Below are 15,340 nucleotides of genomic sequence, written 5' to 3'. Positions count from 1 at the left end.
CCATCTCCAGAATATCCTGACTTACATCAAATTGTTGTAACTTCCTAATAAGATATAATATCTGCATTGCTTTTTAAAAATACATTTTACATTTCCAGCAATTTTAATTTACCCCCAGTTTACAGTACAGAATGGCTTGAAAATGAGTAAATGATGGAATTATTTTTTTTTTACTGTCACGTTAATGACTATTTATGAATAGGTGAGTACCAGTGGTGTAATAGGATGCTCATTTCAGGACTCAAGAGTCATAAGATGGTACTGAAATGTTACTATGGCAGAAAAACCCTTGACTTGTGTACATGTTTGTCATAAAACTAGCCACACTCTCTAACCCCACATTCTCCAAACCATCACACCAAAGGAAACTAAAAAAGACCCGATAACCATTGCTGACAGTCATTTTTTGTCGAGTGTGCACTTAGAGATGTTGAATGTTGAATGTTTATCTGAAGCTGAATGTTGAATGTTGATTGTTTCTATTCTAGCAACTGTTATAGCACTGTTGTCTGCTGTGTTCTTTGTACGATCTTTGTTTTTTTTGGCTTTATAACAACCTGTCCAACCCTTTTGTCTTGTTTTGTTTCTCTCTCGTCTCTCCTCCTTCCTCTCCTCTCCTCCCTCCCACGTCCCTTCCCTTCCCTCCTGCAGGATGTGCGTTTGTCACGTTTTCTACCAGGGCTATGGCACAGAATGCAATCAAAGCCATGCATCAGTCTCAAACCATGGAGGTACTGTACCCTTGTCTCTCTCTCTCTCTCTCTCTCTCTCTCTCTCTCTCTCTCTCTCTCTCTCTCTCTCTCTCTCTCTCTCTCTCTCTCTCTCTCTATCTCCATCTCTGCTCTGTTTCAAAATTGAATGGGTTGTCTACTTAGGTGGTGTTTTAGGGGGGCTCATACATTGGTGCTTTTGGACATCCTTTTGCTGACCAAATCGTAAAATACACTAGCTATCTATATTAGCCATGGTAGTTGTAGTAAAACTGTGGTTATACCAATAGTATATTGTATATCAATACGCCAAAAACATACTTATTTTTTTACTATAATTTTCATCTTTAGTAGCAAGACTTATTAAGAGTCATTTTAATCTAAATAAAAGCATCTGTGTTTATTTGCACTTGTTAATTTAAGCGTTAGCATAGCAGCTATCTTCAAACTAAATCCATTAAATATTACTAAAAGTTATCTAAATTAATAGTTCTGTGAAATAAAATCATGAATGGCTAATGATGTGAAGAAATGTCAATTATCAAACCTTATAAAATGATACAATATACAAAAATATACAAAAGTATTTTTGTTAGCTTAGCAGAATGCTAATCTGTCCACGTTTACCATTGTAGCATTTTTCTGGATTAGAAATATCACTGGTAGCTTAACAACATGCCCAACCTTCAACTATTGCTGACATCACATACAGTATTTTTCTAGTGTATAACAAACTGCCTGAAGTCTTGTCGTGGATCCCAGTCATAAGAGCAACAAATAATAACTTGATTTCTAGTTGATCACATGGAAAAGTGGCTGAAGCTAGATTTTTCTGTTGAATCATCTGTTGAACTGCATCTCAATCATCACAAATACTGCAGAAGACTTATTGGAACCCGCATAGACCTAAGATTATTACAGAAATCAGTCAAATTTGGTGAAGGAAGAATCATGGTTTGGGGTTACATTCAGAATGAGGGCGTGCAGGAGATGTGCGAGGTATCAAGACATTCGTGCTGCCCATTACATTACAAACCACAGGAAGGGCATATTCTTCAGCAGGAAAGCCCTCCTCATACGCCTCCACATCAAAGTTCCTGAAACCAAAGAAGGTCAAGGTGCTCCTGGATTGGCCATCCCAGTCACCAGATATAAACATTATTGAGCATGTCTGGGGTAAGATGGAGGAGGCATTAAAGATGAATTCAAAGAATCCAGAGATGTATGGATGCAGTTCTCCAAGCTCATGGGAGTCATACACAATATTAATTATTTTTCCACTGCACCACGGCTTTATATTCTATACTGTACATTATTTCTGTTAAATGACAAGACTTTAGTCTAAGCAAAGTCAGTCCTAATTAAATAATTAAAAATCAAGGCATGATCATATTTTATTTTGGTAAAATAAGTGTAATGTGGAGGCCTTATAAGCCACTTCTGATACCAAATGATCTACTAGAAGTCAAGTTATTATTTGTTGATCCTAAAACTTGGATAGGCGACAAGATCAGGTCAAGATTAGGTCATGTGATAATTACAGCTTGAACAACGTACTACATCCAAATTCTATTCATACCATTGATATTCATTACTACACTCACAACTTTATAAACCATGCTTTTCTTATGGTTGGGACGTTAAAGTTCATATATAGCACCTACCCATGCAGTTTGTGAATTCTGATGCACCATATTAAAAAAAAATTATAATAATTAAATAATTAACCAAAAAAGGTGCCATGTTTACAAGATACATTTGTTTTAATTTTTAGACAACACCATAAAAATCTTCAAGATAGTTAAGAAAACTATATTTGGTGAAAGAACTTTAAAAACAATAGGTAGTATAGAAGAATATCATGTTCATGTTATTAAACTTTAAGAAAGCTCTTTATATTTTAGAACAGAGCCTCTCTTACTCCCTCTCTCTCTTTTTCAGTTTGAATTGGCCACCAGTATCACTACATTGTACAGATTCAAAAAGTTCCAAGATAAAACTTTCTTTCTTGGAAACAGTCACTTTTCCACTTTCAACGCCATATTAAGTGGCTCTTCGCTCCCTGTTATTACTGTCAGGCACTGCCAAAACCACCCCTGGCCAAACGGGTCAAACTAAGAAGGACCCCCCGCACACACCGTGCAACCAGTCTGCCATTAGCCGGCGGGTCTCGCGGTGACGGTGTCGCAGACGCTTTAATAACAGGCCTCCGACGGGCCCTCGCATTGTGATTGCCCTGTAGAACGCCTGCGTGCTGCTCTCAGAATTTAGCAGTCCGTCTTGGTGCCTGTCAAAATGTCAAAGCTCTGACAAACCAAATCAGAGGGTGCTGACAGCTGTCTAATACAGGGTACTAACTATGTGTCTGTGTGCGCACGCAAGTCTTCGCGACGTTAACCCTTTCAAATCCGACGTTTTTTAACATCAACATCCAAATTGAAAGACCCCCTATTAATCAATCAGAAACCACTGACACTAATGGATTTAAGCCATTTTCTCAAGTCCCTAGAGGACTGTAATTATCAATTCTTGGCTAAATTTACAAATATCTTTCGCAGAAATTATCCACAAGAGCTGATTGTAGATGTCTAGGGTCCTGAAGCAAAATGCTATGAGGGGGGCTCCTTCCAGCGTGTTAACAAAAATCCCAAACGACCCCTAAACTACTTAATCTTTTCTTCCAGAGCAGTTTTACTGTCAAAAACAGCTGTCAATAATGTGAATAGTTGTTATTCTTATAATTTTCTGAAAAAAAAAACATCATCAAAAAACTGTAGTATATATTGGAAATCTGGAAGAAATGTTGTCATACACTTGTAGAACAAAACTAAAGTTAGCAATATACTCAAACCGATACCTAACAAATCCAGTAAATCCTGATATACTGAGAATTTTTAAGTGGTTTCTGCCTATGCAATTAGACAGTGAGGAATGTGTGAGGTGAGGAGTTCACTTGATGTCTACAGGCCCTATGCAAAACTTCATGAGGGAGCTCTAGTATACACAGCAACGCTGTGGGCAAAAACTGAAATATTTTTCCATTTTGTTTTTAAAAAAGTTTAAAATTGATTCAGATCTACACAACCAAAAATCTGTCAGACGAATATTTGGTGCTGTTACCTTTTAAACAGGGAAGTGACAATTGGCGTGATGCAAAAAGCAATTAGTTACTTTACTTAAATTGAGTCAACCTGTTGCCTTAAAAGCAACAAGTTGACTTACCTTAAAGTTAGTAAACAATTTGTTACTTGGAAATGTGTTCAGAAATATACTAATTATGCACTGTCGAAAAAAAATCTGTTATTTTGCGTTTTTTATTTATTTATTATTATTTCCAGCAGCTGACGTGGCAGAAAAAACGTAAAATAACAACCGCTAAATTACAGAAACTTACCCCAAAATAATATACGTTAAATTAAAGAAATGTCCATAAATTTAAATTTCTTGTAAATTTACGGCCGTTATTTTGCATTTATGTATATTATGTAAAATAACAGATTTTTTTTTTTACAGTGTGTGGTGACTTGTCTTTTTATTTAAAGTCAACTAATCACTTTAAAATCAATGTGTGTTTACTCACTTTTAGGTAAAGTCAACTAATCACACTAAAAGCAACGTTTACTCACTTTTTAAATTGTCAACTAATCGCTGTGAGAGCAACATGTTAAGTAATCGTTCGTTTACTCACATTTTTTACTCACATTTTTTTACTCGTGTTTTAAAGCAATGCCAACTAATTGCATTAAAACAGCATTTACTGACATTTTAAGTAAACAAATCGCTTCAAAAGCAACAGTTTTACTTATGTTTAAAGTAGTAAAACAATCTCTGTAAAGGCAACATGCTAACTCCCTTTTTAAGCAACCAACTAATCACTTTAAAAGCAACTATTACTCCCTTTATACGTAGTCAACAAATTGTTTTTAAAAGCAACGTTTACTCTTTAGGTAAAGTCAACTAATCGCTTTAAAAGCAACATGTTAACTTGCGTTTTAAGTAGTCGACTAATCACTTTAATTCAATTTACTCACTTTTTTAAATAAAGGCAACTGGTTGCTATAAAAGCAATGCTTACTGACTTTTAAGTCAACTAATCGATTTAACACCAACATGTTGACTCACTTTTTTAGGTAAAGTCAACTAATCATTTTTAAAGCAACATGTTTTCTCACTTTTTAAGTAAAGTCAACTGAGCACTTTAAACGCAACAGTTTTACTCACTTTTAAAGTAGTCAACTAATCACTTTTTAATGTGATGTTACATAGGAAAAACTACATTCATTCATTCAAGAAACTCAATCATTTTATAATGTTTTAATAACCACTAAGCACCAAAATAAAAAAATAAATAAATATATAAATATAGCTTGCACAGCCTTCATTATTATATCATCACTGAGAGCACTGGGGCCTCCTGGTGGTTCGGAGGCACAACACAACTTTCAAAGGATGGGCTCTGTGATCTGCGTTTCGCTTCAGGGAGCCTTTTTTGTATCTTTCTGCACAGTATGGGTCCAAATAGCCATTTTTCCACCTCTGTAAGCTGCGTCTTTTTTCTGCAAAGGCAAGTAATTACGCGGTTTAGATGAGAGCGAGTAAATTGTGTCGGGTTGTTGTTTGTTTTCGGCTGTCTCGTCGAGGAGTTTGTGGCCTTTCTGAATGTCACGACTTAATGAAAACGGATATGACAGAGGGTGGTCTTGCTGCGTCTCAGAGGGTTGTTTTCAGTGCTGTGGTTTGCACTAGTCTCCCTGGACGTTCATCTCGTTTGATGTGTTTGTCTCTCTTTATCTCTGTGACTGCGTTACTGTGTTTGTGTGTGTGTCTCAACAAATGCATGTTTGTATGCACCTCTGTTTTTTTATGGGACAGAGTTCATAGCAACATGATCGGGTCATATTTGAATGAACGAATGAATGAATGAATGAATAAATGTGTAAAAAATAAATAAAACTATATTTGAAACTATACAAAAACAAAAAATACAACTTTTGAAATTGTAATTAATTATTGCTATAAAGGAATTCATGTTTTATTGTTCTTAAATATATGGACCAAATTAACTCAACATTTGGATTTGTCCAAATTTTACCTAATTTGGGATGAAATTATTGCTATAAAGGAAATATTTCTGAAATATGAACAAAAAATAAACAATTGATGTTTTGTTGTTCTTAAATATATGGACTAAATTAACCCAACATTTGGGTTTGTCCATATTTTACCCAGTTTGGGATGAAATTATTGCTATAAAGGAAATATTTGTAAAATATGGCAAAAAAAAAAAAATGTTCTTAAATATATGGACCAAATGGAACCCAACACGGGCGTTTTTTCATGTTTTGATAACATGTTTTAATAACAAATATTTGATTATGTTTTGGGATGAATTGATAACATTAGTGTGTAAATAAATAAATTTAAAAAATCTAATAAGTACGATAAACTGTACATGATAAACTAAAAATTAAGATTAAAATAAATTTAAGGATAAAATTGATTTATTTATATATATATTAATTAAATCTATTTATATATAACATAGATTAAATCTGTGCATTTCCAATTCCAATTTCCAATAACAATGTATGTTTTAAATAAATATTTCACCAGAAAATGTATTTTATTTTATAAATATATATCATTGTGTTATACTTATTAAAACATCTTTTAAAATCATTAAATATTTATGCTTCCTATTTATTTAAATATTTTTTTATTAATATCTTTAATTTACATAAGTTACATTTTTTAAATTTTATTATTTTTTAACAAGATTATCTTCAGTTACAGATTTTAACAATGGACATTTTAGCTCGAATCTACTTCTTTCATATTAGTCGAATCATGTCAAGTATGTGTGTGTGCACTTGTGTGTGTGCCTGTGTAGAAGAGCAAGACAGAGTGAGTGAGTAATGAGATTTTTAGGTCTCTCGAGACATTGGCTCAGAGATGGCAGCGCTCGATTGACAGCTTGAGTTAAATCTCATTTCTCAAAGTTTTATTTTTACCTCCTCTCTGTCTGAGAGCAGAAATAAGAAAATCAGCTCACCGAATGGAAGAAACAGCGCAGAAACGCTCACCTCCGCATTCAGGAGGGTCCGTGATCTTTCATCTCTGCTCGGTCTGTGCTTTTGCAGTTCAGAGAGAGCACAATAAAAGCCGGCGCAGCGATTTATCAGAGCGAATCAGCACCTGTAAGGTAGAGACAAGAGAGCGAGATGTGGAATAATTGCCTTGAAACACTCGTCTCAATCTCTCGTCCTCTAGTGGCTCCGTTTGGCTGCCCTGCGTTCACTGCCGTAGCCTGAGGAGCAGCTTTGATTTTAATACGTGTAATGGCGTTTCTGAATGTTCTTACTGAACACCATTCACAAAGTCTGCGTTCTGCAATGCGTGCATTTTAGTACTTGTGTGAGAGAAAGAGAAAATCTGCTGCTTAACTTCATGCTGCTTTTGCGTTGATGTAGATTTGAGATCTGTTCAGCACACTAAGCAATCAATGGCTTTAGAAGAGGAAGAATGCATCGAGTGGTGTATGTGGTGCATATTTAGTCATTTTATGGCCAGAGTTATGCATCTCAACTTCATGTTGAGGTTTTAAAAAGAAAAAATAAATATGTTACAATGATATGTTGTGTTATTGATCAAATTAAAGTGAACAAACATTGCGAATAAACAGTGCATAAACAGTGCATTATGGTTATACAAATTGAAATACAGATAAAATGCTGGTAATAAAAATACAGACAGATTGATGGACGGACGGATGGATGGACAGACTCTCAGATAGATGGACAGATGGATGGATGGACGGACGGACGGACGGACGGACGGACGGACGGACGGACGGACGGACAGACAGACAGACAGACAGACAGACAGACAGACAGACAGACAGACAGACAGATAGATAGATAGATAGATAGATAGATAGATAGATAGATAGATAGATAGATAGATAGATAGATAGATAGATAGATAGAACTTTAATTTTAATAAAAATAAACATATAACCAGCTAAAAAAGGTAAACATTCAATACAAAAAAATCTTTTTTATTTTTTTTTATAAATTGCTACTGTTGCTTATAATGCTAAATATAGAAATCTTGTACAACATATGATATTTATTTTCAATTAATGATTCAACAATTCACAAGTAAAACTTCATGTTTCATTATAGGTGGATCATTTTTGAAAACCTATTCAGTGTCATCATTTTGATGGTTCTTTGTTAAGATCAAGAACTCTTAATGTTTAATTGTGCAGCTTTACACTAAATGCATTAATACAGGCTAAACAAAGAGTGACAGAAAACACCTTTAATTAATAACCTAGGTAAGCATTTCGGTAGGTCCCACCACAACTTCCTCTGTCATCGATATATTTTACAAGGAACCCAAAATGCTTTCATACACATGATTAGGGAGGCGATTTCTCTGCAATTGTTTTAAATGTTAGATTGACCTACCAGTTCAAAATAGTTATTAATCCGCGGGTCACGTGCGTTCCGAAATGTGGGTTGTGATCTGTACGTTACACCTCAGATAGATGGATTAAAGGATTGATGGATGGATGGATAGATGGATAGATAGATTTGTTGATTGATTTATTGATTACATTTGCTATACATTAAAGCGTTTTTATAATATAAAGTATCAAGTTATTAGCCCACCTGTAAAATTTCCCAGTGACAGATTTTTAAACATAATAGTTTTGATAACTAAATTCTAATAAATTAACATATTTTTTTCTTCAATATGATGACAGCTTGTTATTGTTGTTTTGCTTGTTATTTTGCAAGATATTGAGACTATTTATATTGACCTTAAAAATTGATTTATACAAATGTAAAGTCACTTTTATTCCAGTCAAACTAAAACTAATTAGACTTTTTCCCAGAAGAAAAAAAAAATTATTTGGAATAGTGAGAAAATGTCTTTGCTCTGTTAAACAGCGCTTGGGAAATATTTGAAAAAGAATCAAAATGATCAGCAGAGATAATAATTTAGTCTTCAAAAAATGAATAAATAATATATTACAATAAATTGCAACATTATGAAAATCACCACAGAAAACTACAGAATAACACCGATAACTAATGAACTAAAATAACAGAGAGATTATTATGGTTATGGAAAGCCTGAATGAATAAATGAATGAATGAATGAATGAATGAATGAATGAATTAATGAATTAATAAATGAATGAATGAATGAATGAATGAATCCACCTTTTGTTAATTTTTTAAAATGTTTTGAAAGAACATGAAATTAGATCATGAGTCCATCTAAACACTTTCCTCAAGTAAATTAAGACAACACTTGCTCATATGCTCACGCACCCTCTTCTCATTATATTCTGACCCTGAGGGCTGCAGTTAAATGGGCAGCACAGGTCAGACCCATGACATTTAATATTTGTTTACCTCTGTTTTTTGGGGAGAAAGAGCCCGGACACGCTGGAGATTAGCAAAAAAATGCAGCAGGGTCTGTATGGGTGCAGTGAGGGCTGTGGGGTGGGAGATCGCGCTCGCTCGCTCAGACAGATGATGAAATAGTTTTATAAAGCAGGAAATCGCTTTCCTGGGAAATAAAATCAGCAGCACGGCACAGAACTCTCATTTCACCAAGAACTCCCAGCGCTTGTGTGTGTGTTTGTGCACCATTATCGCTTTATGCTGTAGCGCCGCACAAGATCATTGCTCTTCAGGATACTTAGCGTTCTCTTTTTTTACCTCTCTTTCACTTGCCTCCTCTCTCTCTCTCCATCTGTCCACACAGGGCTGCTCCTCCCCCATGGTGGTAAAGTTCGCCGACACGCAGAAGGATAAGGAACAGCGGCGGCTGCAGCAGCAGTTGGCGCAGCAGATGCAGCAGTTGAACAGCGCTTCTGCCTGGGGCAGCCTGACCGGCCTGACTGGCCTCACCCCGCAGTATCTGGCAGTAAGAGGACACACCCACGCAGCCACGCCCACCAGCAGCACAGCCAACGCAGCCGCCGCAGTCAGTCACTGTCTCCGCCCACCTGCCCCGCCCCCTCCTCTCTCGCTCTCTCTGAGCCAGTCTCAACCCTTTCCAAATCTCTCATCTGTTCAGCTTTGATTCAGTCCAGTCCTTATTCAATATAATGCTGCCACTTAGATGGCATTAGGGCAGTGGTTCTTACCCATATTGCTCAGGGTCAACAATAGCTAAGTTTCCATTCACCTATTTTTATGTGCATTTTGCATATGCGCATAAAAAATCGGTTGATGGAAATGGCAAGATGCACATCAATTTTGAAAATAAGCATAGAAAATGTATGCACATAACTGAGTAGGATCAAATTTTTATTCGATAAGGAAAAATGTGCATTAACTACGATGGAAACACTTTTACCACACAAATTCCAGTATTTTATTTGATGTTCCAGTTTTGCTAAGTTATTTCACATTATTGGATGGAACCATAGCTAATGGGGTTTTAAGACGTAAACTGGAGTGAAAAATCGTTCGAGGAATCAATCTATTGAAATTACGGATGCACAATAAATCGTTTCAGCATCGATATCACAATGTGTGCATTAGCAATATTCATATCGCAGAATTTCAATGAAAAAAATCACCACAGTGGAATGAACCACCAACTACTCTGACATTTTATTTTAAATCAGAGACTTAGTCGACGGAAAATGAATGAATGGTTGCACATTGCAGTAACTAAGTAACAAAGTAACCAAAAAATTGTATCCTTTTAAGGCATTTAATCGAAGCATTTCAAACTAGTTTAAAGCATTCAGGCACAATAATTTATAATGCGTGTAACTTTAGAATATGTATATGAAGAATATGTATTGTAATTTATGTATTTATACGATGAAGATTATACATAGTATATGTACCTGAATACTTCTAGAAACCAAAAAAAGTATAAAGCTGTATTTTTGCTTTACAGTATTTGTCAAAGCATGAGATTGGTTTATTATATTTTATGCAGATGCGCTGCACTACAAAATCATGCAAATTAATCTAAAATTATATATATTTTTCCAAACAGATTCAACTTATTCAAGTCATCCAGTGAACTTAAACTCAATATCACAATATATATTGCAGAAAAATAAAATATTGCAATGTTTTTTTATAAAATCATGCAACCCTCATCGAAATGCATCGCTATTTTAGCTTGAATCTTGAATACTGAGCTTATATATATTTTTTTAAAAAACTAAGCTCAGAATAATTTCAAGAGAGAATTGTGATGTATTTGGAACATTTTTGAATCAATGCAGAATGTATTTTCCGAATGTTGTAAATGCAAACAGTTTTTTAAAATGGGTATGTTTTCAAACTAATTACATAATGTTGATATGTCTGCAAAAAAAAATATGAGGATAAGGTGTCTGTTAGTTAGGTTGTACTAACTGTACTAAAACCCCTATCCCGATCTTTCTGAATGAAATGCCTACGTGGCTACATCCATTCAGCCCATGGTAGAAAAACAAGCCACGCCCACTTTTTGCTCATTTAAAACTCTGTTTGATTAGGAGCTGCGTCACAATATGAAAAAAAAATAGCAATCACAGCTTTTAGTTCATGGGGACTTTAAAGGATGAAAAGAAATTTGCTGTGAGTATATCAGGGCCTAAAGACAAAACTAGTATTAAAACAAGCGTAAATCAATGAAATGTGTGATTAAGTACAAAATATTCATAATCCTTATACAGTAAATCACGAACAACAACAAAAATGTAAGAAAGTTTGGAGACTAAGGGGGCCTTGGATGCAAAAAGGATAAGAACCACTGCAATAGGAGATACATCTTTTTGTTATTTAATTCTTTAAATTCAGTAAAAAGCCTAATAAAACTAAGAATAATCACCACTACTCAACATGTCATCCCATGCCATGATGCTCTACAAATATGTAGGCCTGTTCTGGCATTGGATAATCTGTCCTAAAAGATGTATGGAATATTGTTCAACAGAATATACAAATCATCACTTCCCAAACCCAGCTTGGGCTCTGTTGTGTAATTGGATTGGGGATGAAGACAATATTTCAATTCTCTGTTTCACTCACGTCCGTCTTCATCCTCCTAAACATAAAGAGGATGCAACACGGTGGTGACATTTACTTGCATTTCTTTCCATAAGGACAGTGGGTGAGGATTACAGGACTAGGCAAGAGCTTTGGGACAGGGCCATCTCTCCAACCCTTACGCTTCTCCTTTTTTTTCTGCCTTTTTCCACTTCCCTGTCATGTTGAGGTTACGTTTAGCTTTTAAGTAGTCTGAGGGGTCTAGTTCAATGTCATCCTAATCCTCTAGAGTCATTTAGAGTCTGCTTTCCTCTCCCCTTTCATGTGCAGAAACTGCCCAGGACAGCAACACACTGCCAACAGAACTGACGGGCGACTCTTAGCATGACAGTTCTCAATGGCACCGATGCATGAGTCTAATACCTTAAAGTGCTCCTCAAGTATTTTACCATTTTATTCCTCGAATTTCTTTTCATTCTGAGCACTATATGTTGTGACTAAAGCTGCTTTCAAATGATTATTTTAAGTGACTGTCCAAAGTTAGCATCATTTTTGAACAAGAAATAGAATTAATCTTGCCTTTTAAACAGTTGAAAGCAAAATTATTAGTCCTCTTGTAAAAATTATCTTGTTTTTCAAATATTTCCCAAGTGCTGTAACAGATTTTAACACAATAGTTTAATAACTAATTTCTAATAACTAATATCTTTCATCTTTACCATGATGACAGTACACAAATATTTACATATTACAATATTACATATATTTTAGGCTTAGAGGTGCTTTAATGTAAGTTGACTATTCTATAGCATAAAAATACGATAATATGCAGATATTGAAGAAACATGATTGGTAAACATTCTTGTTATCTGAAAAACAATGCTAATGTCAGATATTCAGCTTTAAAAATGTGTGTTACATGCCAAAATGACTGTCTTTGTTTTGGTTTTTTAAACCACCAAATGACAGTAACAACACGCTATGTGACAAGATACTTTCAGTAGTATGGCAATAAATGTCATGAAAAATGGCATTCAAACTCACATTATTAGCATTTAACACTAAATAAAGCACATGAGGTATACCTGAGAAAAACATTGTCAGTTTATCCTGTTGTTCAGCTGCAAGGAATAGAAGCCATTTCTAAAATATCAATTTCAGGTGTTTGTTAGGATAAAAACTCAATGTGCCATTGCTTTTATTTAGAGCACGGTTTAAATCACCATTTAAGCTCGATAGTTTGGCACACAACCTGCGCTTGCATGTTTTGAACCAGGCATGCAATACCTAGTTCAACCATTGAGTGTCAAACTTACATACTGCACTTTTAACTAGTTTATTTGCCCTTGTTAACTAGGCAAGTTATTCGGCAAGTGATTGGACAACAGCGTTTCTTCTGTAGCCAATCAAAATAATTTTTTAGAGGGCTAATAATATTAAAAAAAATTTATTATTATTATTTTATTGTAGTCAAACTAAAATCAATTTTGAGACCAAATTGGTGAAGAAGACTTGGCGACTTTCTCAAGAAAAAATAATAATATTATGGGAAATACTATCAAAATGTCCTTGCTCATCACTTGGGAAATATTTGAAAAAATAATTCAAATTTTACAGCAGGGCTACGAATTTCAGCTGCATCACAATAACATGCATGATCTTAATCATTTTGTTGACCATATTTTGTTGTGTTTTGCTAAGAACTGTCAAAAAAGTCATCATTTAGAAATATATGTTTTTGGTTTAATTTTGCACATTAGATTAAAATACAAAACTAGAACAGACCCAGTACAAATTCTGACTTACAAGCATGCCCTGGCAGATAGAGGCTTTTGTGTTGCTTGACTGTTGACAGACTGCTTTATAATGTCACTCCAGACAACATGGAACAAATCTCAGTGTTTCATCTATATTTAGTTAACACTAGCTCCTTCAAACATTATCCTTATATATCCATCACCTTAAGCCAATGTGTGTGAAAGTGATTGCATGTTAATGGCCTGCTTTTCTCTCTCTTTCCCTTAGTTGCTTCAACAAGCAACCTCCTCCAGTAACCTAGGAGCGTTCAGTGGTATTCAACAAATGGCAGGTGAGATACTGTTCTGAGATCTGCGTTAACCCAACTAGCCATTGTAACTCCTCAACTAAACTCCCATCCGCCCCTACTAAACCATTCAATCCAGCAACTGTATGGGTCGCGTAACAAACCCAATTAGAAGCCCCAACCGAAAGATCAGCAGGGGTTTGGTTGAGAACATTTTCAGACTGTAGTTTCATCATGTTTGCAGAATCCTTGGCTCTCTAAAAATGTAGCGCACCTGGACACTTTAAGTGTATGTGTGTGTGTGTCAGACTTGATCGAGCAAATAAAAGCCATTTTTCCATGCCCGTTCCAATGTACATCAAACCATTTTTGTGTCTTGGAAGAAGATTGTGCCTCATCATCCAATTACATCTCCTCGCCCGAGCTCTGTGAGGCTTATGGGAAACCAGATCATGATGATACGCCCCATCAACCCTCCGATGTCTTCAGCTTTTTACATTTTCACTTTAGCAAAAAGAGGGGAGAACGAAAAAGGCCACTTATCACAGTTTGTTCATGCCACGAATACAGTCAAACTCAGCAGAAACCCGCAGAGAGTTCAACTACACAAGCTGTATTCCTCACTGAAGCTTACGTGATGTGTTATTCTTCCTCACGCTGGCTTGGTTTCACACTTTGGAATATGATTAGTGTTTTACAACATCTGCCAATGAGCTTCTGCTTACTCTTGCTGTTAGACAGGTGTATGTTGTTTTCTCTTTGACAGTTTTACGCCTCAGACATCACGTGAAAGTTCTTCTTTGCTCCGTTTGCTTCTTTTTTTTCTTCCCGTTTTCAGTGTTTTTTTGCTGTCTTGTGCATTACATTCCCAGTGTGCGTCTCTGTTCTTGTCAGGTCTTAATTGTGGTCTGTTTATCAAGCTGCCAGGCCTTCAAGGAAAGTGAAATATTTATAGCACGCGCTCTCGCCTAATTGCAGCTGCTAAGGATGAAAGAAAGAGAACGTATTAGCATCCAAAATGGCTTACAGTGTGTGTAGGATGAGTGCCTTTATCTCCTAAAGCCTTCCCCCCTGACAACAGTTTTGCACACCAGAGAGTGGCTTCCTCATTAATGTAGGCTCTTGTGGAGAGGGTGAGCAGGACTGTGGTGTTTTTGTTTACCATTATGAAGAGAGTTCTGGAAGCTCTCGTTTAAGTTCAGTGTACGTCTGTGACAGCCTCTCAGCGAGAATGAAGAGCACATCGAGCCAAACCAGCAGCAGCTGCCACCGCACAATTAAAGAGCGAAAAATTCCCACATTACCATAACAATTGAATTTTCCGGACCTCATTTTTTAAGGCAATATAATCAGCGAAAACAGCTTAGTTTTGACTTAATCAAACTGCTCTATTTGCGGAAATGAATGGGAGTTGGTCATGCATGATGGACGAAATAGTTTGTTAATATACCTACAGATTATATACAGAAATGTGTCAGCGCTGGATTAAAGAAAGGAGCCGTTCAACCTAAAATTGGAAGTTCTGTCATTTGCGCCCCGTTGTGTCTTTTTGAACGTGTTTGGCT

The 15,340-nt window shown here is 35.7% G+C and overlaps 1 protein-coding gene across 54 annotated transcripts in view; it reads left to right on the top strand.

Annotated features, from left to right (window-relative positions):
* Window positions 1–15,340, top strand: part of celf2 (cugbp, Elav-like family member 2) — a 439,402-nt gene that overhangs the window by 398,319 nt on the left and 25,743 nt on the right. For 28 of the 54 annotated variants that reach the window (XM_087246158.1, XM_087246156.1, NM_001442954.1 and 25 more), the window contains 3 exon segments: window positions 652–731; window positions 9,495–9,716; window positions 13,757–13,820. In XM_087246158.1, the coding sequence (XP_087102284.1) occupies window positions 652–731; window positions 9,495–9,716; window positions 13,757–13,820 (366 nt within the window). 54 annotated transcript variants of the gene reach the window in all.

Source organism: Danio rerio, chromosome 4, assembly GCF_052040795.2.
Source record: "Danio rerio strain M-AB ecotype USA chromosome 4, GRCz13ab, whole genome shotgun sequence".
Taxonomy (NCBI): Eukaryota; Metazoa; Chordata; class Actinopteri; order Cypriniformes; family Danionidae; genus Danio; species Danio rerio.
The sequence above is the reverse complement of the archived record's forward strand: the minus strand, read 5'-3'. Positions and strand labels throughout refer to the sequence as shown.